General features: G+C 46.8%; 1 protein-coding gene across 2 annotated transcripts in view; it reads left to right on the forward strand.

Annotated features, from left to right (window-relative positions):
• Nucleotides 1–24,871, forward strand: part of SLC22A16 (solute carrier family 22 member 16) — a 466,664-nt gene that overhangs the window by 267,368 nt on the left and 174,425 nt on the right. For both annotated transcript variants that reach the window (XM_078649168.1, XM_078649169.1), the window contains exon 4: nt 12,834–13,383. In XM_078649168.1, the coding sequence (XP_078505294.1) occupies nt 12,834–13,383 (550 nt within the window). The remainder of the gene's footprint in view (nt 1–12,833; nt 13,384–24,871) is intronic.

The following is a 24,871-nucleotide window of genomic DNA, read 5'->3' on the forward strand; positions in this document are numbered from 1 at the left end:
TCCTCTTTACTGGTAAAGTTGGATTTGACATTACTTGTTTAGGAGTGCCACTTTTAGAAAGTGAAAAACAGAACAGAATGGCTGATCAGGGTAATTGGAAACAAAATATATATAACCACACAACCAATGAGTGTCGTGTAGCCAAGGGTTTAGATATTCCCAACAACTTGAGTATTTTTGAAAAAACTTTATATTATTTCAATAAAACTGGCATCAAATAGACACTCCGTCACCACAGTTAGTGCAAAAACATGGAAGAATATATACAAATATATACAACAAATATATATACATCACATTGAAGGCAACGTATACTTGAAAAAATGATGGAAAACAATATATTACAATTGTTGTGATGACACCAACTATAATCTACAATGTGAGTTCAAAAGCACACGTTTGCAAATTAAACACTTCTTTACAATTCATTAAAGAGATAAACCAGTCCTTTGGTAACAAAACATGTGAACAGGGCGGACACTAAGGTGGAATGGCCTGCCTGTCACACAACACCTGTGAATAGTAATTTTTAAGAAATTGCAGGTAGGGCCCACAGAAGTGGTATGAATTTATCCCTAGCTGCACCCTCCGTTCTTGACACAGGCTGGGGGTCAACGCGTTTCGAACCTTGTTTGTTCTAGGTTCTCCTCAGGACGAGAAAAGAAATGCCTTTTTTAGGCCAGGGCCAACCGCAGAAACGAACAAGATTCAAGCCCGAGTGGGAGATGACCACCCGGAAACCACACTACAAGTCATAGAACCTTCATCCATCATTAACATCTCTGACAAAGTCTTATCATCAGCCGAAAAAGAAGTGTTGGAACTAGGTCTTTCTTTCGTTCCCGGAGTCGCCATGGATTTCACAAGAATCAAAATGGAAGTAATGGAATTTTTTCGTAAAATTCGCCTTAGATGGTTCTTTCGAGACTCGCCCGACCAGATTTCATGTGAAGCATCTGGATTGAGGAATAAATCCACATTTTGCCCCTCCAATCACAACATGTCCAAGAATATCCTCGCTTTTGAACGTTCGGTCATGTCATCACTGAACAATCTTGAAAAAAAACGTCCATTTGTACGGGCTAATATCACAAAAAAACAGAAAGAGGCGATACATCAACTCAAGGGTCAACAGGAAGCGATCATACGCCCAGCGGACAAGGGAGGAGCAGTAGTTTTGTGGTCCAAGGATCTCTACAGGTCTGAGGGAAGAAATCATGTATACAACCAGGAGTGGTATCGCCGCATCAACCAAGATCCCACTGCACAAATACAGGATGAAGTCACGAAACTTGTCAACGAGGCTAGGGAGTCTGGTGTATTAGGACCTAAAGAATCTGAATATCTTGTAAAAAAACACCCCAGAACTCCCCACTTGTATTTTCTGCCGAAAGTACACAAGGACCCGAAAACACCTCCAGGACGCCCTATCGTATCTGGGTGGGATTCTGTGTTGGAGCCCATTGCACAATTCGTTGACATTTTCTTGAAACCCTTGGTGGTCCAAGTTCCATCATATCTCAGGGATACCATGGACTTCATCAACAAGGTGGAGGGACGGCATTTTGACTCATCTTCCCAATTACTTGTGACCATGGACGTCTGTTCGCTTTATACACAGATACCCCAACAAGACGGTTTAGATGTTATTGAACTCTATTTGGAAAGTAGACCCCGTCCCCACAGAGTCCCCACTGAATTGATAGTCTCTTTTGCCACACTAGCTCTCAAAAAGAACTTCTTCACGTTTGAGGAAGAGATGTTCCTACAGGTGAAGGGCTCTGCTATGGGCTGTCCATTTGCTCCCGAAATGGCCATTCTGTATATGGGCCAATATGAGGAGAAATTTGTGTACAATGACAATCCCTACATCGATCATATTGAGCAATGGCTCAGATTTATAGACGACGTCTGGTGCATTTGGAGTGGTTCTCAAGCGCTCCTGGAGGAGTTTCATACATGGCTGAATAACAGGAGCCCGGACATCAAATTCAGTATGAGCCACAGTACCAAGTCCTTGCCCTTTTTAGATGTGGAGATTTCGGTCAGAAATGAAGAACTTACGTGCTCATTGTATCAAAAGAAAACGGACAAGAACAACGCTCTCCACTATAGGAGCTACCACCCGAGGAGCCTTCGGGATAATCTCCCGTATGGGCAATACCTTCGGGTAAGGAGGAATTGCTCCTCAGTACAACAATTTGAGCTCCATGGACAAGCGCTCACGGCCAAGTTACAGGACAGAGGCTATCCACGCAAGCTGCTAAAACACTCGATGAAGAGAGCAAGATGGACCCCGAGGGAGCACCTCCTAGAAAAAAGATCGAAAACCACCACGCAGAGGATTGTGTGTGTCTCTACCTTTGGACCCCACACCAGCGAATTACAAAAAATCATCAGAAAGAGTTGGCACCTGGTTGAGGAAATCTTACCGGACGCTGGCACTCCACTATTTTCCCTAAAGAAGAACCGGAGTATAGGTCAGATGATTACGTCCACCAGGCCACCTACAAAAAAAGACACCCAGAGTACCATCTTCGGGTCAACACCAGTTAAGGGGCATTTCTCTGCCCTTAGCTCTTTGTGTGCCTTCCAACCCGTCTTCAATATACGTCTCTGTTTGGGTGACAGATCAACTTTGTGCATTCCCTCTAGACAGCCACAAACACAGGACCCTGTGCAGCTCATCTGCATGCTGATGGGTTTTCCTAGGCAGAGGGAGGAGGAGGGACTGACATGTACACTTCAGTAGGTAGTGTCTTGCTCTCACACGTATCATTGATCAACCCCTAGGGTGAGCCTGGCAGACAGGCCTGGGCTGAAAGGGGATCTGTGCACTTCAAGGACTCTCCTTTGAAGTCACCTCCTCTTCAAAGGCATTTTCGGGTATAAGTACTGGGGCTCTGACCCCTTCTAATCAGACAATGTTGGACCAGTACCAGACATCGCTGGCTGTACATCTGCACACTGCCAGGACTAACTGTTTTGCTGCCAGGAGGGACTGCAACTCTGCTAACTGCTCTGCTGGCCTACTGCTTGTTGAACTGCAGGAGAAACTTCGACTGTACGACCTGTCTTGCTGTGCTGGCCTGCTTCCTACTACCTCTGCGCCGTGTAACCTGGTCGTGTTCTCCAAGGCCTTGTTGGTTTGCCCCGTCCCTAGAAGTCTCAGGGCCATCAAAGACTTTGTGCACACTACCCTTGCTGCGGGACTGTACCGATCACACGTTTAACTCTGCTTGATTTTCTTCAACGTGATCTAAAGTCAATGCAGAGTACGTACAGCTGTGTTTGCTGTGCAAATCACTCACACCAACGCTGTGCAACGTTAAGGTATCCCTGTGCCTGTCAGCTTGATTGCCAACCATCGCATTTCCTGGCTTGCTCAAGTCGCAACATCGAAGGTTGCCTGGCGTGGCTCAGTGCACACCACCCTCCTACAGGGGACAGATTCCTCGTACCAGCACTGTACCGCCTGCTAAAGAATCGTGCCTGCCAGTTGATCACGGATCAAGGGAGGACGCCATATCGGACCCCCTGTGTCTCCGGCCGCTGTGCCTGATTTCCATGCAGCTCTGCACTGCTTCGGATTGCATTCCAAGTGGCTGCCACCCTCTGGGTCCACACCCCGAGACAATCAACATCGCTGAAAGGTATTGAGACAGCAGAGACCCACGGAGTCTCTACCACTTACCTGCGCTTTCATGGGCGGCCCACCCTGGTAGATTTCCTCAGCCTCCCATAATCCGTTATGACAGTCTGTCCTTTAGCACCTCCCAGCAACTACTGTTTGGGAGGGAGGGGGGCAAGACGCACCGAGTCCATTTTTGTGTGTGTAAAAAGGCCACTTTATTGAAACAGGTGCATATCACAATTTTATTAACCCTGGCACTTGCCTTACAAAACTAAAACCTCTCTATACATAAAATACCTGACCCCTTGTTCCCCCACCCACCCCTAATATCCCCACATCATAATCCCCACCCTGCAAAATACAATAAATAACATTCCATAACAATAATATTACACAATCTTACACAATATAGCATTTACAAATCCTAACCTCCCATGACCTAAACCCCTACCTGCCTTTATGCAACTGTAACTAACAAACCTCTATTCTAAACTTAGCCTACCTGGTAGTCTTTCCCTGCTCCTGTTCACAAACTCCCCACATTTAACAAAGAACTACAAAAACTCCAGCCAAACTTGGCCAACTTTCAAACAACCCCACCACCCAGGAAAAGGAGGGAGGGTAGGCGGAAACGCCGCCTCCTCGTTTTCCTGCCCCCCCCCTGCCTCTTAGGTCTGAACTCCTGCCCCCCCGCCTCCTAAGTCTGAAACCCCTTTCAGCATCTGTGCACTCCCAACAATCTGGCCAGGACTTCCCTAAGTTCTAACAAGTATAAATCCATGCCCAGCCTGGATAAATGGACCCCATCACCTCTGAAAAATTCTAGCATATCGTATTTGATATCCCTGTGATGAATCCTAGCAAATCCTAACTGGCGGCAAAAGCGCACCATCTCTATATTTAGCTTTCTGCTGGCTTTGTCTACTGCCCCTGTATTCACCGCTCCTCTCCAGACCCTACACGGCACAAACTCCGTCCTAAGGATAGCACACCCCACCCACTGCCGCCTGATCAAGTCCAAATCACGTTTCATGCACCTCATCAGTGCCAAGCCCGTCTCCCTCACCATGTCTTTTTCACGGAGATGAATAACCAATACGTCGGGGCACGTATCAGTCACCAAAATCCCATTCAACACCTGTAGCAACTCCCTCCAGCGCATACCTCCTTTTCCTCTCCAACAAACGTTAAACATTTCTTTATTAAAGCCAAGATTCTGGACTGCGCCTTACTTCACAAAAGAATGACCCACAATCCATATGGACATCTCCCTGGTGAGGGGACCCAGCACGATCCTGAAACAAGAAACATGAATGAACACAGGGAAAACACATGGCCGTGCTACAAGAAACCTGATGCGCTGCGCACATAATGCTGGTAACAGTCAGAGGACAACCTGCCCAAGTTCATGATGTCCCCTTGCTCCCAACCCCGATTGCTTGCTTCCGATGTCGCTCCAATCCTAAACGAATATGTCCCAAAACCTTTTCCGTCAATCCCCAGCTCGGCCAGCTCCTTCCTCAATACAGCCAAGAGCTGGAAACCTTTCACCACCCGCCCATCAGAATGTCTGAAAACAAACCCAAGAATGTCCGGGGCCAAGGGCCTCCACCTCATCCCCCACCTGTACGGGCAAGTCAGCCCCGGCACAGTAGCCTATAAAGAAACCCATCTTCCCCGCCGCTCTGATTCGTCTTAGATTTCCTAAGCTATAAGCTGAACATATTCCCCCTGATGGAACCTCTCTCCATAACAGCCCCTCTGCCCATTTTGAACCCAACAGCTCCGAAACCCGAAAGGCCCCAAAGAGCACGACATCAACATAGAGAAAAGGCAAACTTCCGGCTCATCCTTGCATATCCCTGAAAAAGTCTGCAAAACCCTCTCCAGTAGTTCCCATGACAGGGGGTTCCTCACCCGAGACGCCCGTCCACATTCCCCGGCCTACCCTTCCAGCATGCGCGTCCCTACTTCCCCCGTGGATGGCACAGAACCCCACAAAAGCTTCCCAACGAAAGCGATCCCTGCTAATTTACCCGCTATTGTCACCCTCGTAAGTCCCCTCTCAATCAGATACAGAATAAACTGGATCACATCTTCTTGCCGGCGCGCTGGCGAATCCCGTCGCTTTGCACCAGAGCGCAAACATTCCTCCCATGCTGTCCCGTATGCTACCTTCGTAGATTGCGCCAGAGAACCTAACACCAGCTGCAACATCCTGTGTCGCCTACGTACCACAAATGCTGCGGCATACTGGTCGAGGTCCTGTCCGCGTCCCTGGCTAGCCCACTGAATCTCCCCCACTGTGAACGAGACAAAGAATTGGCTATTTCATTGTCCACACCTGGCACATGCACTGCGCAAAAGTCAATATCAAGCCGCAAGCAGCCCAACACAAACACCCTCAGCAACTTCAAGACTTGTGTGTACCTAGCAGACTGGCGGTTCCCAAATTCTACTACCGCCATGTTGTCTATTCTGAACGTTACCTTATTGTGTGCCAGCTGTTCCCCTCACAGCGTGACCGCCACCACCAGCGGGAAGAACTCCAGAAAGGCTATGCTCTGTCCCCCTCCCACCCACTCAGGGGGCCACCTCTCTGCACACCATTTACCCTGCCAGTACAGTCCAAAAGAAAAGATTTGCACATGCCAAACCATGTCACACTCCCGCATCAGGGGGATGCCATTGAAGTTCTGTAGGAAAAACTGCCACATCCTCAGGTCTTCCCTCACCCCAGCCGACAGTCGCACATGATGATGCAGAGGTCTCCGTCCTGCAATTGCCGTGCCCAGACGCCTACAAAAAGTCGTCCCTACTCTCACCACTCTACAAGCAAAGTTAAGGTGGCCCAATAGTACCTGAATCTTCGTCACTGTGCTCTTATGTCTTGATAACATAGACCAAAATCAACAAGAGAGAAAGGGCGCGAGTAGACACTCCTGTACCCCTACAATTATATCTTCAAACAACTAAGGAGTAACTCAGTGAAAAACAAGAAGAAAAAAAAGAAAAAAAGGGGGAGTGTAACAAAAGTATAAATGTGTTAGACTTTACAGAAGCCCCTACCTGATTAAGGTAACTTCAAAGCTGGAAAATTCCAATTATGACAACCAGTAGGTAGCAACCTTGTGTACTGATGTGTTAACACACCTCTGAAAGGGCAAGTCTACCTCTTAGTTAAAAGGACCCTCACTCACCACTAGTTGGTGACATGCTTCATTATTGGGTCCCCGCTGGGGTGGCCGAATGCCCCCCCAACGTGCTACAACGCTGGGGGGGCATTTATACTTTTTATACTTTTGTTACACCCCCCTTTTTTTCTTTTTTTTCTTCTTGTTTTTCACTGAGTCACTCCTTAGTTGTTTGAAGTTGATAACATAGCCGCCAGCAGCCCCAACATTTGCTGCTTTTTGTCCGCCGGAAGGAGTGCCACCATCACATTAGAGTGTAGCAACCAGGAGTTGGACTCAATTGAGTGATCTTTTAATCATTCTACTTGTCTAGGATGTTTATAATAATTATGTCATTTCATGCATCATAGGTCTTGTTATTGTTTTCAACAAACAGGTTTATGTTGAATACAAAAAAAACTGGACAATTGAGGGAGTGTAAATAGAATGAATGGGTGTGTTTGCTGTTAGGAGTGTGTGAGTTGGAGTGAGAATTTAATACCTAGAGAGGGATTGGAATTTTATGAGAAATGTAAATTGTTAGAATGTGGGATGTATTGTGTAGTGGTTTTTGTTAATGTATACATTTTGTTGAATAATCTAATTAAATAAAACTATGGATTAATGATTTGTTGAAAAATAAAAAACTAAGAAATTTAAAAACTAGGCAGTCACATGTGTTTAAGTCTATGTGGCCTCATCAAAAATAAGGTAAAAGTTACTATCAGTCGTGGTGTTCTATTGTTGACCATCACATTAGAGTCCAGTTCAATGCCCAAAAAGGGCAGCGCCGTACAAGGCCCCACAGTTTTTTCTGGTGCCAGCGGCACGCCCAATTCCCCCATGATCTCATTGAACCTGTCCAGCGACTTCTAGCAGTCCATGGAGCCTGGGGTGCCCACAAAGAAAAAGTCATCCAGGTATTGCGTTACTCCTTCGTGACCCGTCCGTTCCAAAAACAACCATTGCAGGAACGTACTAAAGCATTCAAAAAGTGCGCAAGACTTAGAACAGCCCATCGGTAATGCTTTGTCCAATTACCAGTGACCATTAAATTGGATACCCAAATGGTCCCAATCACCTGGATGGACTGGAAGCAGCCAGAAAGCTGACTTAATGTCGCACTTTGCCATCATCGCCGTTGCGCCTGCGATCACCACCAGTGACTTGGCTACGTCAACTGATGAATATGACACCGTGGCCTCCCGCTCATCAATGAACTCATTTACTGAGCCACCTTCAAGCCATGACAAAAGCTGTATGAGGCGAAACTGCCCCTGCTCTTTCTTTGGCACAACTCCAATGGGTGACACAATCACATTTTTTGGAGGCCAATCCTCAAAGGGTCCCACCATGCAGCACTCACACACTTCCTTATCCAATTTGTCATGAACTACTTCTGGGTGCTCCTTTGCTGACCTCAAATTTTCAGCCCACCGTCTTGTCCTAGGTCCGTCGTACCCCAGTCGAAAACCCTCCAGAAACCCCAACCTCAAACGTTCTGCAGCCTCCGCGTCCGTATATCCTTGCAGGGCTGTCACCAAATTGTCTACTCTAACTGGCATAAGAACCCTTTGGCCCAGGCCCCTTGGCCCCTCACCCACACGCGAGCTGTTGCTGTTGTTGATTCCCTGACCTAAACCCCCCTGCCTGCCACTGCTGGTTCCCCTGTTGTTGACTGTGTCCTCCTTCCCAACATTTACCCAATGCATGCCTGCCTCCACACCCTGATCTTTCATGCCGAAACCTGCAATATTCCCTGGGGCACAAACCTTTGTTGTAGTCCCAACAGGCCCCCTTGGATCCTGCCTGTCCTCTGCCCACTCCCCCACCCCTCCTCGGGTGGGGTGGCCCTTAACGGGCTGATAGACGAGTGGCAGTCCGCTGGCCATAAAAATGGTCTTCCCTGACCCGGCTAGCCCCATCGTATGCTGCTTCAGGTCCGTGTCCAGCTCGCCCCATTACGCCTCTGAATCCCACGCCATGCGTGCCCGAAACGCTTCATATTGTGCCCATGCATAACCACCCCCGGTAATCTGGGCCCTTCTAATTACGTCCATGTATTTAAACATGGCCACCGGCCTCTCAGGGAATTTCTCACAGTACACGCTGGCATAAATAAGGAATGCTGCCATCCAATTCTCTATCGTAAAAGGCACCTTCTGCCGTTTTGCTAAATCATATTCCTCCTCCTTTGACACTTCTTTCGCCCTGACTTCTTTGTGAAGGAGCTTAAGGATCTCCACGTATTCTCCCTTCCAGATACGCTCCTTAGTGGTCAACATTAAATGCGCACCCAATAGTTTTGTGACACCCATATACGGTAACCGTTTTATCTTCAACTCCTTACTTTCCAGTTTGGTCTCAGTCTCCTATGTCGTTACCTCTACCATCACTTTCTTGTCCAACCCGAACACCTTGCCTGCGCTGTCAGCTGACCCCTTACCTGGGCCATCCCCTTCAGCCATCCCTTTCTTGTCATTCCCGCTACCCTCTTCACCCCGGACGCCTTACCTGCACCCTCCGCTGACCCCTTACCTGGGTCCTCCGTCCCTACTCCCACATCCATCACATATGTACCTCTACTCAACCTACCCCCTGCTCCAGCTTCCCCCACACCCCCCACGCCCACTGACACCATAAAAGGGGCCAATCCACCCGCCCGTTTACCTGGGGCTAAAGATTCCACTCGCCATTCCCTTGTCCGTCCCGCCGAGGTGGCCGACCGGTCCTAGCCAGCGCGATGTCCGACCCGTGGGCTCCGCCTGGCGTCGTGACATCTGAAAAATACTTTGCACACCATTACTCGGCGCCCCCCTTACTCTCCTTCTCTCAGCTCTCCCTCCTCCATGCTATCCTCATCATAGTCCAATTCGTCATCCCTAGAACAACCGGCCCTCACAGCCGGAGGTGCAGACAGCCCCCTCCTAAGATCATTTAAATTGACTTTCTCTGTGCTCCTCTTCCGGTGGTACCCCTGGACCGTTGTGGCCCCGTGGGTGATAGGGCCAGCGAGCCCGCTTTGGGTCTACTTCTGCCAGCCTCGATGGGATCCCCCGCCAGTACTGGGCACGCTGCCCGAGGCTCAACCCTCCCTTCTCCTTGGCGCCATCAAGCCGCTCCCAGCCCTACCAAGTCTGGCGCCCGCGTCGGTCTGCCGCCTGCAAAAGAAAAGCATGGTCTGGTGTGCTGGGCCCCACTCTCTTCTCTCCACCATCCCAGCCCTGCTTTCTGCCTGCACCTAAGGTGCTAGACGCCCACGCCCAGCCCACCACGCTAAGGTCTACGACCTCCTCCACTTCCCCCAGATCTACCTCCTCCTCACTCCACTCCAGCGCCGTCGCACCCTGACCTCCTGCCCGGCGGAGTCCCATGTCACCACCCAAAAACCCTTCTCCCCCAAAACATCCTCACCCTCAACCTCTGGCTGGTGCCCCTCCCCCACACCCCTCGAGGTGAGGGACCCGTCCCACCGCCAAACCGCCCTCCCCTTCCATACCCCCTACCTCTTCCGCCCATGAATCAAAATTATATAACCCCTCCCAATCCTTCTCGTTCCCCTCTGACTCCAACAAAAAGGGGACATGTCCCCCACCCCCCCGATCCAGGCCCCACTCCCCCTGATGAGCTTCATCCCCTGCGCTGACCCTACATCCTAGCCCCAATGTGTGGACCCCCCCCTGTCTGCTCGGGGTCCCCGTGCTCCCCTGCTGCCTCCCCCAAAAACCTCTGCTCCAAACCCCGCCCAAAATAACGGCGAGGCAGGCACCTGTACTGCCTGCTTCTTCCTCTTTTTGCCTCTGCCCCCACTAGCAGGCGGGGCCCTAATTGGCTGAACCGCACTGCCGATATCAGTAGGGACCGTTCTCCTCCCATATGAGCGGCACCTATCTTCCTATGTCCTTGTCAGAGAGACGCGTGCCGTGCCCCTTGGCCGGTCTGCCTTCTTCCCCCCTCGAGGCCCAGACGCGAGCACCGGGGCCTCGACAACCACCACATCTTGCCTCACCTCACCGCCCCTCCCCCTTGAGGCCGCTCCCTGCGACCCAGAGCGTCCCTTTCTCACCAGCGGCCTCAGCTGGGAGCTGAGGGCCGCGCTTCCCTGCAGGGCCTTACGACCGCTCACCACCAGTGTCACCTCCCCAACCTCGGCCTCCCGCTCCCCAGAACGAGCCCCCAGGGCTGCGCTCCTGGCATCTGCGCGGCCCTGCCCACTCACCTTATTCCACCCTGCCTTCTGGGGGGGGGGGCGAGCAGAACACAACGGCGGCCACCACCCCCGCCGATGCGCGCCTCATGGGGCGCGCCCCGCCCGGGGCTCCAAGCAGCAGCAGATCCATCCGGCCAGCTTTGCTGAGGAAGCAGATCGCCTCCAACACCCAGTAGTCCTCCCCGCCCATCGCAAACCACAATCAAAACGTCGCAAGCTACCACCAGTTATAACGACTGCCAACCACTAACTTTTACCACTATAGACCCTGACAAAAAACCTAAATGCACTGCGCTACCAGCCACCAGGTCACCAAACCTAAAATGGTGGCTGAGAGAGCGCGAAAAACCCATAAATAACTTTGGGATAACTAACTGAAAATTGGGCTACAATTGGGCTACTCCCAATGAAGCCCAATGGCCCCAAAATGACGCGCTCGTCAAGCCCCTCCTCCTCCCAATCTGCCCAGGGGGCAGACCTCGAAGTGCTTGGCTCTTCCCCCCATACCTCCCTTTTGCGATAATACAGACAGGAAGCCAAGGGTCTGATCCCCGGATGGCATCATCGTCAATTCCCCCGTATACTGTACAGAACAGACTAAACGCTCAAGTGCTCTGATAGCCCCATAACTGCATAATCTTTTTAAAAGCTCATTTGCCTTCTCTAATCGTACAGTATTGAATCCCAGAGAAGCCAACATAGTTTTAGCACAGTGGTAACTTGAAAAGTACATAAATGATTTTTATCGTTTTGGTCTTGTCTTGTTCAGAGTATAATAAGCTATATTTCTAAACCTGTGTGGTCTTGTTTGTGGTGTATTCATTGTGTGTATTCATTGTGTGTGTGTTGCGCAAATACGTTGCACATTGCCGCTGTTGAAAAGCCTGCCTGTTCTGCGCCAATCTAGTAGAGGGTAAACACAGGTTATCTTTGTTTTGTATCTAGCGTGCACTGATTAGAGTGGTGTGTTCTGCCTGGCCTGGGTGTATACCTTAGCCAACCAGAAGCTCCATTTCTAACACTGTTAATTTGGCATCGACCCTTTACCATTTCACTACTGAAATATAGTTACTGCTCAGCTTGTAAACATTTGTGAGTGTTTCAGGGTAGGAAACAACTTCCAAGGGATAGTTGAATATCCACAGACCTATAGATTATTATGTGTTCCCTGAATTTTTTAACGCAGGGTTTTGAGAATACCCAATAATCTGCCATAATCCCTTAAATTGCAAACATGTGACTTTCAAAATAACGGACGGATTTCCATATTTGCAAATCCCATTTACAGTAGTAACATTCTGTCAATCCTACTTTTGTAAATTATTGGGACTTCGATTTTCCAAGTGCATTTATTTGTACAACATATTCTAAAGTAAATGCACAATATAGCTCTAAGAATTGAGCCTAGCAACAACAGGCAGTTTACAAATCACCTAGGTATTTGTAATTTAAGCTTTTCTGCTAGATATAATACCGAAATTCATCACTCTTTAAACCAGCCATCATTCTGTTAGTAGAAGTTATATTCAGCTTTCTGTTTCAGTTTAACCAACAATACAATGTAAGTCACATTTGATAAGCTTTGATCAAAAAAGGTGTTGTAAAATAGGACTCATGGTAGATGCTCTTCTTAAAATGTCCCCCACGTGCACATGCTTTGGAGTGATTTTGTACAATTCCTAAATGTTGTATACTACTTGGTCCTACTGCTAACTCTTGGGAGGATGAATGAATGTGGCATGCAAATATTGAAGTAAGAAAATGTATATATATTCAATAAAACTTCCTGAACAAATTGTATTTTTTTTATTTTCAGGTCTCAAGTGGCTACCTGGTTGTCATTTTTGTTTATGTGACTGAATACATTGGAATTAAAGTGCGGACCTGGGCTGCCATGCATGTCCATGCAGCCTTTGCTGTAGGCATTATGGTAGTGGCGTTAGTAGGATATCTGGTGAGGACCTGGTGGATATACCAGATATGTCTTTCTCTAGCAACAGTACCGTTTTTGTTGTGCTGCTGGAAGCTCCCAGAGACCCCGTTTTGGCTTCTATCACAGGGAAGATACACCGAAGTGCAAAAACTGATTGATACAATACAGAGGTGCAATAGAGTAAGGACGCCATTGACGCTTTCTGAACTGTATCCAGTTACTAATGATGGTGTGCTTGTGAAGAAGACAGACAGAGATGAAGTACTGGCACCCAAGAAGCACAGCATCTTAGATCTGTTTACTACCCGTAACCTTGCTAGAAGAACCATCAGTGTTTGGTTAATTTGGTTTACTGGGAGCCTTGGATACTACGTTTTCTCTCTGAGCTCAGTCAATCTCGGAGGCAATGAGTATTTCAATTTGTTCCTCACAGGTAAATATGTTTAGTATTTAATTGCTATCAATACTTTTCATGTACAAATTACAGTTTTTTTTTTTTTTTTTTTTTTTTAAAACCTTTATTTAAAGACACGTATAAGTACAGGCGCCGGCCTACAACCACAGGGGCCGGCCGCAAAGTCAGGAGAGTCAAAAAAACAAAGCAATGTGTACGATAGAGGGAATACAGGATGGATGTCAATAAAGTCGTTATACAGCCAGCGCCAGGATAAGAAAGGTTTCATTTTACATTATATAAAGGAGGCAGGAACCATATCTACCAGGGCGTCATGCAACATATGCGGAAAAAGAAGGGGGGGGGCGGGAGGGAAACAGCCCCCCACGCAAGCAGACGACCACAGTAGGGCAAAGCCCAAAGACCTCTCACGCCCATATCAGGTGCAAAATAGAGGAAGAATACCAGCAAACAAATAAAGTGGGTGCCACAGGTACAGCCCACCCGCCCCGAAAAAGGAGAAAGTGCAGACGCTTACGAAACAAAGGAGTAAACACAAAGGGACATAGCCCACCCCCTGGAAAAAGGCAAAAAGGGACCATAGAATAAAACAAACTAAAATAACAAACACCCCCCCACCCAACATCACTGTAATGGCTACGGCCTACCCCACTAAACAGCGTGCCTGTCGCCCAGAGTCACCCGAAATATAGAAAAAGAAGAGAGGGAATAATAACGAAGAAAGAGAGGGGAGAAAGAAAAGAGGAGAGGGAAAGGAAGGAAGAGAGAGGAGAGGAGCCAGCGATCGAGACATAGAACACTACCCCCTCCGCAACAAGAAATCAGTAATCGAGGTCGAAAAGGAGAGTCAAGAAAAGCCTACACAGGGATGTAAACAGGAACCATCCAGAATGACGAGGCCCGGAGATGCCATCCAAAAAGGGTCTCACAGGCACCCGAGCACGATCACCCCTGTCCACTTTTATGAAGAGTCGAGCTTCCAGACCCCGCCACCGCCAAAAAACAGCAGAACACAGTGGGTCCATACCAGTCAGGAAAGGCCGGCGGGATCTCCGCAAAACACCGTCCCGGCCAACTAGAAGCAACCAGGAGAACTCGGCAACAGTCAGAATGCAAAAGTTCCTCAAAAATCCACGTGGCCAAGCACAATGTCTGGGCTGTCCAGCACGAAGCAAAGAAATCAGGATGTAGGAAACACTGCAGCATCGGCACCGGGTCCGCTTGATCCCATAGAATCGAACATCCAGCCGGAGATCCCATCACAGCCGCCGGCGAAGTTTCAGCCAGCACAATTCGGGGAGACGACAGCTCGTCACAAAATGGCGGAGCAACCATGGCAGCGATCCGCAACTCCAAGACTCGACATTTCAAGGACAGGTCGATCCGCAGAGCAGACAGGGCAAACCAGACAGCACTCCGAGTAGGGGCCGCCCGAACCAAACGAGGGCTGGAGAAAGCAAATGCGGCTACTTCCCCGTCTCCAGGAGAAAGACACTCCGAGGGGCCATCCGCCATCTTAAGCACAGCGCCCTCCGCCGCAGGCGCCTCCAAGTTCACCAGGAGCACCGGCGGCCCCAGGGCACACCGCCAATCCGCGGCGGACGGCGCTCGGCGGAGAAAGGAGAGTCACCAGAAGAACGGGCGTGCTCCCCACAGCACTCGGGGGGGGCCCAGCACCGGACCCCGGACGGGACTAACAACAGGAGTGGGCTTCTCACTGTAGGGGTGCCGGACAGCGCGGCTTCTCTTCTTCGGGCCGGTAGGCAAACGGACATGCGGGGTGGCCCACCAGCGGGGGCGGGTCCGCCCCGGGGGTCCCGGCCCGCGGCTCTCAGGCTCCCACCATCGGGTCTCTCCACCGGTTCCGGACCGCCGGCACTCCGAACATCTCCGGGCAGGCACAGCACTCGAGGCCCCGGCGTCAGGGCCGGGAAGGCCAGCTAGGTGACCAGGGCAGAACGCCGGAATCACTGCACGCCAGAGCCCCGGAAAAGGAGGGTAAGTGACGGCTCTTCCTGAGTGACCGAGTTCGGAACACCCCGAACAGGATGAAATGCAGGATAGGTGGCGGGGAGGAAGAAATCACGGAGCGAGGCGGTTATGCGACCGTTCCGATCGCCATCTTGGCTCCTCCCACAAATTACAGTTTTAAATGTTGGGGTCATTTACAGGTTGCTGCCCTCTACAACAGTTGCTACTGAACTAGAAGTTACACACAACCATAGTTATCTACTTCACTTGAGAAATTGGCAATTTGGTCTCACAATTTGGCGACAGTGGCGCTGTGTGAAACAGCCAAAGAGAATTGACCTCTGCCCCACACATCATTGATACTTGTTACACAGTACCGTCTCCTGATTCAACCTTTTCCCAAAGTGAATAAGCTTTTTTTCAGTGGGCTTACCTGGCATTCGATGCTGGTTTGTTAAAAAATTGTTTTTATAATAAGCAGTCTCTCTTTGACTACACATCCTGAATACTGCAGTAAAAGGTTTATCAGCTCTATTGATCAGTGTGGTACCATTTATTACTCAGCCCTGAAGCAGATGTACTGCCTGCTGTGAATCCAGTTTTAAAGTCACGTGACTTTCTATATGACTAGTCCTTTGAAGGTAAGAGAAGTTCTGCTGATCAGTGAGGTTCTGGATGGAGCGAAGACACCCACCAAGATGGGAGAACAGTCTTAAGCTTATACAAAAGTATTTGAATTGGAGTGTATTGAAGCTGCATTTATAAAGTGGTTACTGCACCTGATGAGGAGTTGAAGCCTGAACCCAGATCTAGTGGTTAATCCAGTGGTTATTGTTTATTGTGGGCATTAGATTAATCTTGTGTTCTCAAAGAAATCATTCCATGCATTCATTCCAGTTTTTGTGATAGATTAAATGAATGGGAGTTAAGTGTGAGGTGGGCGCAGGGGGTATGTGAGTCTATTAGAAATGGTTAGTAGGATTAATAGATGGGCTAGAGGAGTTGAGTTATTGTTAGGCTGTGGGGAGAGATTGGGATCTTTAAGATGAGGTTTGGGAACATTTCCAGGAATTCAATAAAAGAGATTATGGAAATCATGCATATGACAAAACATGCTGATCTCAGAGAGATGGGGCATGACAAGGATGGAAAATTAAAAGAAGGTTAAAAAGAGCAACAATCAGAAGTTTTAAGTCCACGTCAATTTTTTCATGCGGGGATTTTGGAATATAGATGAAGCCCTTTGAGATAGCATGCAATTTGAAGATACAAAACAGTAGAAAGAAACATTATTTGGATGTGTGATAGTAATAGATACTTTTGATTGCCTCTAGAAATCAAGTGAACGGTCTGTCTGCTGCTAGGCCACCACTGGACTACCGCTTCAGCAATGACAGCTGGTCAGGCCAGGGTCTGGAAGCGTAAAGTAATAACTGGGCGCATATACTGGGAAATATCAAGAGCTTTAAGCTTTTTAAGTAGCAAATTTGCATGGGTTAAACAATGTAAACATCGAAAAGGAGATTCTGCAAATGCTGTAGCAGATGTCTTCAAAAGTTCATCCTTAAAGTTTGGCTCATAGTATTAATTGCAAACCCACATATGCAGTATACTTCTCTGGAAGGTGTTAGGTACATTGAAGCTGTTGATCTTATGGAAAAGCTGTCCATTATCTTCGAGTTCCCAGCGTAACAGTGCCTAATCTTGGTGGCGTAATTTTATCTCGCTACATGTCAGTCCTTCAGTGTCCTCATCGACCAAGATTTCAATTTTAGGAGAAGCTAGGATGCATGACAAGACCACAGGATATGTACATAACTCATCAGTGACTCAGAAATCATATCTAAAGGTATATTTAGCATGTTTTCTCTGCAGTGGGCACAGTTTTATCCCCGTAAAAAGACAAGCCTTTGTTGAGTAGACCTCCTTCCCTAGCACCTTTGACATTTAGTTAAAGGCTTAAATGAAGGCTAATATGTATTTTCTCTGGCGGTGGCCTATTTTGATGACATCCTCTTGGGACTGGAATATCCCTTGAATGGTGTACGGGCATGTTTCCCAGCCCTGAGTGTTCAACTGCATGAGAAACTTGTAACCTGACTTTGATTTTGGCCTCAGATCAAATTAATCTTGCATGTGCACAGACGTCTATGCCTGTCCCTGCAAATGTAAGGTCCAGCTCCTGTCCTATGACCTGGACAGGTGCACCATGCATGTACTTGCAGGAGATAGTAGACCATTGTGCCATGGGTTTATCACATAGAGTGCTGGTGGCAGCATAACTTGTTTCGTTGATCTGTAGCTTGACCAGGCCTTTTCCCTGAGTCAGGGAGAGGGTAGCCTGCTGACGTCTCTGATGATGTAAAGTTCTACAGTTATGTGAAGCCTAGAATGTGGCACTGACATCCCATGTACATGTCAAGTGTGTGTGCTTGCACAAAGAGAATTTGCGATTGGACTGTGTGTGAGAGAGAGAATAAGCCAGAGGGATCCAATTGTATGCCCATGATTTGGTTTAGTGCGAAATGGAGGGTGAGGACAGCCTCTTCCGTCAGAAGTGTATTGCTTGCATTCTCATGGCTGGAAGTTGGAGACCCAGACACTGAAGTGAAGAGGATGGATGAAGTGAAGAGGATGGAGACTCAGTACCTTTAGATATTCCACGAAGACTTTGTTAGCAAGTGGCTGCTAATTAGTTTTTCCTGGGCCCTTCTATTTGGTGGATGGGAGAGTGAGAAGTGGAATTGCAGTTTCTGTTGTTCAAGGTGATGATGTCTCAAGGCCAGACCGCCTTTCTTTAAAACAAGTTCCCTTAGTAAGGGAGAGGGGAAAGACTGTCTGACTGCATTTGAAAGTGCCACCTCTCGTGTTTGACTCTATGGAAACCCTGACTACATTTATTTATTTTATTTATAATGTACCTTAGTTGAAAGGGCTCTGCTCGCTTTCCAAAGCACAGGAATCTGGTGGGAATGTTGAGATTGTGTACCACAGAGACCTGACTTCTACCCCTGGAATTCCCACGTCACCAAAATGATACAATCCTGGTCATTAAAATCTCCTTGGGCATTAATTCCCTAATAAGGGAAAATTAAGACCATTTAGTCGCATGCAAACACCCGATATTTATAACATGTAAAAAAAAAACTGGCATGTATATTCACTAAGATATCACACAAACTTTGCACTGTGTGTACAGCAGTTCTGCCTTAGAAAACAGATGTGTTGAATATTTCGGCAATGTTGAAAACCTTATGAAATGTTTCTACAACTTCACTATAAAAGGAGCTGAGGCATGTCTCGCCTCAAGGTAACTGGTCTGATCTGTTTAAAGCCAAAGTTGGACTGTTAACTTCCTACCCACATGAACATGTTGTGGTCGCACCGCCAATGGTGAGCCAAGGATAACATTTTATAAATAAATAAATAAACTAAAGGAGAAACATAATTACAAATATGGACTTGGCTGTCTTGCACTGCCTACAAGGCTAGCTTCTTACACCCCTCCTTTATAATTTTTTCATTATAAAACGCTTTATCTGAATTACCCTGCTTTCTCTTCAGCAATTCCTGCATGTATTCTCTTACTCCCTTTGTTTCTTTCTGGAGCCAAATTCGGCTTGTCCTGTCCTTGGGCTTATTCTTGACACGTGCTGTTAACTCTTTATATGCTCTTTATCCGTTTTGTTCTTCTCATATGCCCCAACCGTCACTTACTCATACCATTAATCCCTTTTAATCGCACTTTGGACAATCACAATATAAATGGATGAAGTTTCCAGGATATTTGATTTAGCTATCTATACATAGTTTATCATTAGACCTTTATTTCTGCTTCCAAAATCTTGCATTTATTTTCCCAATCTCGTTAACATGTCTCTACTGTGAACTCCTTTTTATTCTCTTCCTCTTCTCCGGGTATCTCCTGGCACCCATGCATCCTATTTTTCCTCCAAAATCGATACCCTCTTACTCACTGTCTCCTTCCTTTCCCCACTACCTATTGCCCCACAATTTCTAATTCTCTGTTCTGATTTCCCATTCCCTTTTCCATCCTAGTAGTTTCAGTTATGAATCCTTCCCTACAACTCTGCTTTGTTCGTGTTTAAAATCTCTTTATTATGTATATCATTCCTGTGCTCTAAGTGACAGTGACATGCTTCCTACTCTGAAGACACTCTCTCTTAACACATCGCTCGGGTTTCTTTTTAAGATACAGTAACATCTTGTTCATTCCCAATGAACGTGCTTCTTGGCACGGTCAATATGGGTTTTACTCTGTCTTCTTTGCCAAGACTGTCCTTCTTTATATGCAAAACGTTCTAACTTGACTGTGCCAAAACAAAAATGCTTCTGTCCTTATTCTTCCGGATCTGGCAGCAGATCTTGGCACCGCTAATGAAACTTTTCTTCATGATGCTCTTTTCTCATTTTCTCTTTGTGTCACAGACCACTTTACTTGTTGTTTTATTCTTACCTTTCTAATTGGGCCTATTCTGCTTCTCGGCGTGCCTAGAGATGGATGCCCTCTCGACAAATCACCCATTTGTCATTCAATATCTATGGCTGTCAGATATTATCGCTTGCTGGAAAATCCCATATTTTCTTTTCCTTTCTCTTTTTCGGCCCTCTTTGTTCTTCTGTTTTTGCCTAAAGGATAAACATACACCTATTGGATGCACTTATGTCTTCTTGCCATCAACACTTCCAAGAATTACATTATTTTCTTTCACTCTTCTACCTACCCTTCATCTATTAGATTAATTCAAAAATGGTGTTCCATTTTTTTTAGCTCTGCACATTTTGTGTTATTTCCACGCTTCTGTGTAGTTTTACTCTGTTTTTCACTACATGCCAATGCCTCTGAGTATTGTTTACGCTAAAGCATTGTATAAGAGTTTAACCACCTCGATGCTTATGAGTTACATCTTTTCAACTTTGTTGTTCATATCCCTTCATCACTGTGGAATCTACAAAGCTCTTATCCCATAGCTGTATAGCATCTTGCTTTTATTACAACTTGCTTTTTTTTTGTGGACTTCCTTCAGATTTTTTAGGATTTGACAGCTTCCTTTATTTTTCAATATTCTTTGCTTTGATAACTCCTCTGCATTTTATTGCCCAATCCAATGTCCTTCTGAAACAGATTTATTTCAAATGACTATGGTTCTCATTTTATTCATGACCCCCACCCCCTCCACTGCCTACTAGGGCAATAAGTAATTTCTGGTTTGATAAACCATCCAGCAGAAAAAAGCATTGTCAGAGGTAAGTAGCTTGTTCTTCTGATGGATACTTCTAACCACAGATTACTCACCTTTAGAATAGGTACCATAATAGTACCTCCCAAAGAAGGAGGGTATGTGACGTGGACTCAAACCAAGAAATTGTCAGAACTAAGTGGGCAAAGTGGCCTTCTCGTTGGACCTGGATTCATGACTGTATCCACCAACACAGTCAAATCTTGGCAGAGCTCTAGAACAGGCACCCCTCTCGCCAGCGCTATTGTAATGGCATTGGCCGTGCTGGAAAGGGCCCACAGGCTTTCAGGAGGTTGCTCCTTGACCAGTGTGGTGCAGCTTTTGAGAAAGAGGACCATACACCTCGTCAAAGCCCTCTTTTTCACAGTCTTGCTCTTTTGCACACCTGCAAATCCCACAAAGATCTGAGCATCCACCCAATATTCCTCTGTGTGGTTGATTTAAAAACTAAGCAATCTCCTGGGGTCAAGATAATGAAGTCTCCCTTCCTCCTTCCAGGGGTGTGATGGAGAAAAGAATGCTGGCAGAATGATCGATTGACCAACGTGAAAGGTGTTCATGACTTTTGGAAGGAATGCTGCCCGTGTTTTTAATACCAATTTGTCTGGGGGGAAAAGGTGCTGTAGGGTGCTGCAGTTCACTTGCATGTCCTGCTGACATGATGGTAATAGGTAAGGCAATTTTCAGTCTAGAGCCTCAAGGAAAAGCTATGTATCATCTCAAAGGGCATGTATATAAGAAGTTTCAAGTCCAATTTAAGGTCCTAATGAGGCATCACAAATGGTGCAGAAGAAAACATGTAATTTCTTCTAGAAAACGCACCACAGCTGGTGATTTAAATAACAATGGTTGGTCTGGTAAACCCAGGAGGGCTGAAGGGGCCAACAAATTACCTTTCACTGTGTTTACTGCAAGACCTTACTAAGCTAACGAAAGAATAAATAGGAGGACAACAAAGTCATTTAGCTTGCAAGGGGTCTGTGTTTCAGGCAACACACCAAGTGACAAACTTTTCCCTGTGTCCAGCATAGATAGACTTTGTGTAAGGGCGCTTGGCCGTAAGGATGACATTGAGCACCTCTAACGCACACATTTAGTTGCAGCCACGCAATCTTCATGCAGGGAGGTAAACGTTGTGGAGACTTGGATGCAGGACCCTGCCCTGTTGCTGAGACTGAAGGTCCTCCTAAAGTGGAAGCTTGATCAGAGGACAATTGCACGGGCCAAGGTGCATCAGGTACCACACAGTCTTGGCCCATTCAGGGTTGATGAGAATGACATGGGCCTGCTCTGACTGGATCTTTCTCAGAATCTGAGGTAGAAGAGGAAGTAGAGGAAGGGAATACAGAAGCACTTCCTTCCATTCATATTAGAATGCACCGCTCAACAGGTGTCTTGGAGGAAACTCCATAGCACAGAATTGTTTATTCTGTGTTTTCTCGATGGCGGTGAATACATCTAACTAGGATGTACCTCTCTGGTTGAAGACATCCTATGCCACCGTAGGATGTAGATCTCCTCTAAGGGTCTCCTAGATGTAACTTTCTTAGTTTGTCAACTTTAGTGTTTTGAAAGCCCTCTAAGTGGTTGGTGACTAGGGAATGTTCTGCTGTCCAGCCACCTCCAGAGGCAGAGCGCCTCTTAACAAAGGATCTAGGACGCTACTCCTCCCTCTTGTTGCAGTACCTCATGACTGTTGTGCTGTCCATGAGGGCCTGCACCATTCTCTCCTATGGACAGCAGGAAACCCTTCAGAATCATACGGATCACCCAAAGCTCCAGCAGGTTGATATGAAGTTGGCGCTCTGGTGGAGGCCAGATGCCTCTGATCACCAGTCCATCCAGATTACCTTCCCAACCAAGTAGCAAATCATCTGTTATAACCAGTAAGCCATGGTTGGGAAAGGGAGTGTGGTCTTCTGCAGGACAAATTGGCATTCACCAGCCGCCACTGCAGATCCTGTGCAGTTTCCTTTAAGATCTCGATGGAGTCAGAGAGGCAATTCCGATGCTGGGTCCAATGAAATCTGAGATCCCAATGCAGTGTGCTTAGGGGCCACCTGTCTTTTTAGATGAGGAATGGGCATTAAGCCCGGAGACCGAGAAGCTGCAGAGCCAACCCCACTGAGACCCTGATTGGCCGAGGTAAGGCCAAAGGCAAGCACAGAAAAATTAAAAGTGGTCTTGATCCACCTTGAACCGCAGATATTGCCTGTGGAACTGCAGGATAGGTATATGGAAATACATATACTGCAAGTCCAAGGACCCCAGACCTCGACTAAAGTTGTGCTATGAGATCACAAAAGTACAACCAGTTCTAATTCAACCTGATTCTTATCTGAGACCTCTGCCTTAATACTGTCACCAGCAGATAATTCATGCAGTCTTTGTCTCTGACTGTGACCCAGTCCAAGACCAACCCTATGTCCCTCTAAGACATTGATGACGGTGGGGAAAAGGACGGATTGCTTCCCTCTCACTGTAATAATGATGCACTATATCTGAACTTACATAATGCCTTTGAGCTAGATACATCACCTGAAACAGAGGTAGCCTACTGCAGAAAAGACCTTGTTTGCATAAGTAATTCGAAGGGTAGCTTAGGCCCTAAATCTACAGCTACCACAATTAAGACAAAATCTAATATGCTGACTGAAATTCTTCAACAAGGGCCACTTTATCTAAGCCGCTGCTACCTTTTATTATAACCCTTATTGATATCCTCGTGGCTACATGGGCCAAAACCATGTTCTTGTCAGTCAGTCAGTCGACTGATAGCTTGACGGCATAGACCTGCTCCTGATGAGACATATTTTTTATGAAGCATCTAACACCAGAGCACCTGGTCGTCTAAGCCCCAACATGTAAGGTCATCCCGGGTTTCTATCAGGCCAATCCCTGCATAGAGAATTAAAAAGAACTGGGACCTTTGGGAAAAGGCTGTTCTCTTCTTTCAGTATAGTACTTAGATAAATGAATGGTGTTTGCTTACTCTGCTGATACACAAATGCCTTGTGGGATGTGGCAAGAGATATTTTGCCAGAGGTCCCACAGGATCTCAGGGCCTTGTTAGCCCAGGCTGTTCATGATGGCTAGAATGCCACAAAGCATGTGCTCCTGGCTGGCCTGGACACAACTGACTGAATTGACACGGCTACTGGCACTAATGTCATGCTTAGAATGGAAGCATGGGTGACGTCAATCAGGTTTTCTGGTGAAATGCAATTTTCTCTTACCAATATGCTCCTTGATAGGTTGAGGGTATTCAGGGAGAAGGCTGGTTCGGCACTGGAATGAATCAATGCCAACTATGCCAAAGCATGATCCCTTGACTAATCCAAGCCCGCAAAACAATTTACCCACAAGCTCAGGAAATTCAGAGGCTACCTCAGTGGCTAGCTAATAGACACTGTTATCCCTCATAGTCTGTTGTACAGAAGCCAAACCAGTCCTTTCGAGGCCATAGGTGAGGCAAAGCAGAATTTATGAGTCGGTAGAATAGCATTCCTTATAATACACGGTCACATCACCACCTTTCTCACAAAATACTTAAATCCTTGGTGCACAGCTTTTTCATATGAAAGAGAGAGCATGTCTGCATTCACGAAGAACACAAATAGAATCTCTAGTGCAAAATCAAAAAAGCTATTTGATAGTTGGTGCACAAATATATTAGAATCAGTTTAATAAGAGTTTTTTTTAAGGCATAGTAGCTCGGAATGTGTAGAAACATGCAGATTCAAAATGTTCTATAATTACCTAAGGAGTGCAAAAAATAAACATATTGCAATAAATATCTCCTTTCTACTTGCCACTGTACAGCTAAAAAAGCAGAGCAGACAAACAAAAAGAAGCATTTCATTTTCCTTCTTTAAACAGCTGCTTTAATTATGCTTCATGATCAGACCTGCCTTGCCCCTCGGTGCTGACTCTGGCAGCAAGTATTGGGATGTCAGAACTCAACTGCAATACGTTATTACAGTTGAGTGGTTATGCCACTTCTTTATAATGGGCACCTGGGTGTGTAATGTCACAAGTCGTGTAATATAAAGATATTAGAGGCTAGTTTTTATACAGAGATTGCGGAAACCAATGCATTGTAAAGAAAATAGATATGGGATTTTATACAGGGATTGCAGGATCCCATGTATTATAAATAAATAATACAAACACCCATATTATGCTACATTACCGAGGGTCATGAGACAAATGTCAAAGGTCATCAGAGACCTCAACCATTTGAGTTACTTTAAGCCCGTTCTCTTAACAGCAAT

This window comes from Lissotriton helveticus, chromosome 6 (genome assembly GCF_964261635.1).
Source record: "Lissotriton helveticus chromosome 6, aLisHel1.1, whole genome shotgun sequence".
Classification (NCBI taxonomy): Eukaryota; Metazoa; Chordata; class Amphibia; order Caudata; family Salamandridae; genus Lissotriton; species Lissotriton helveticus.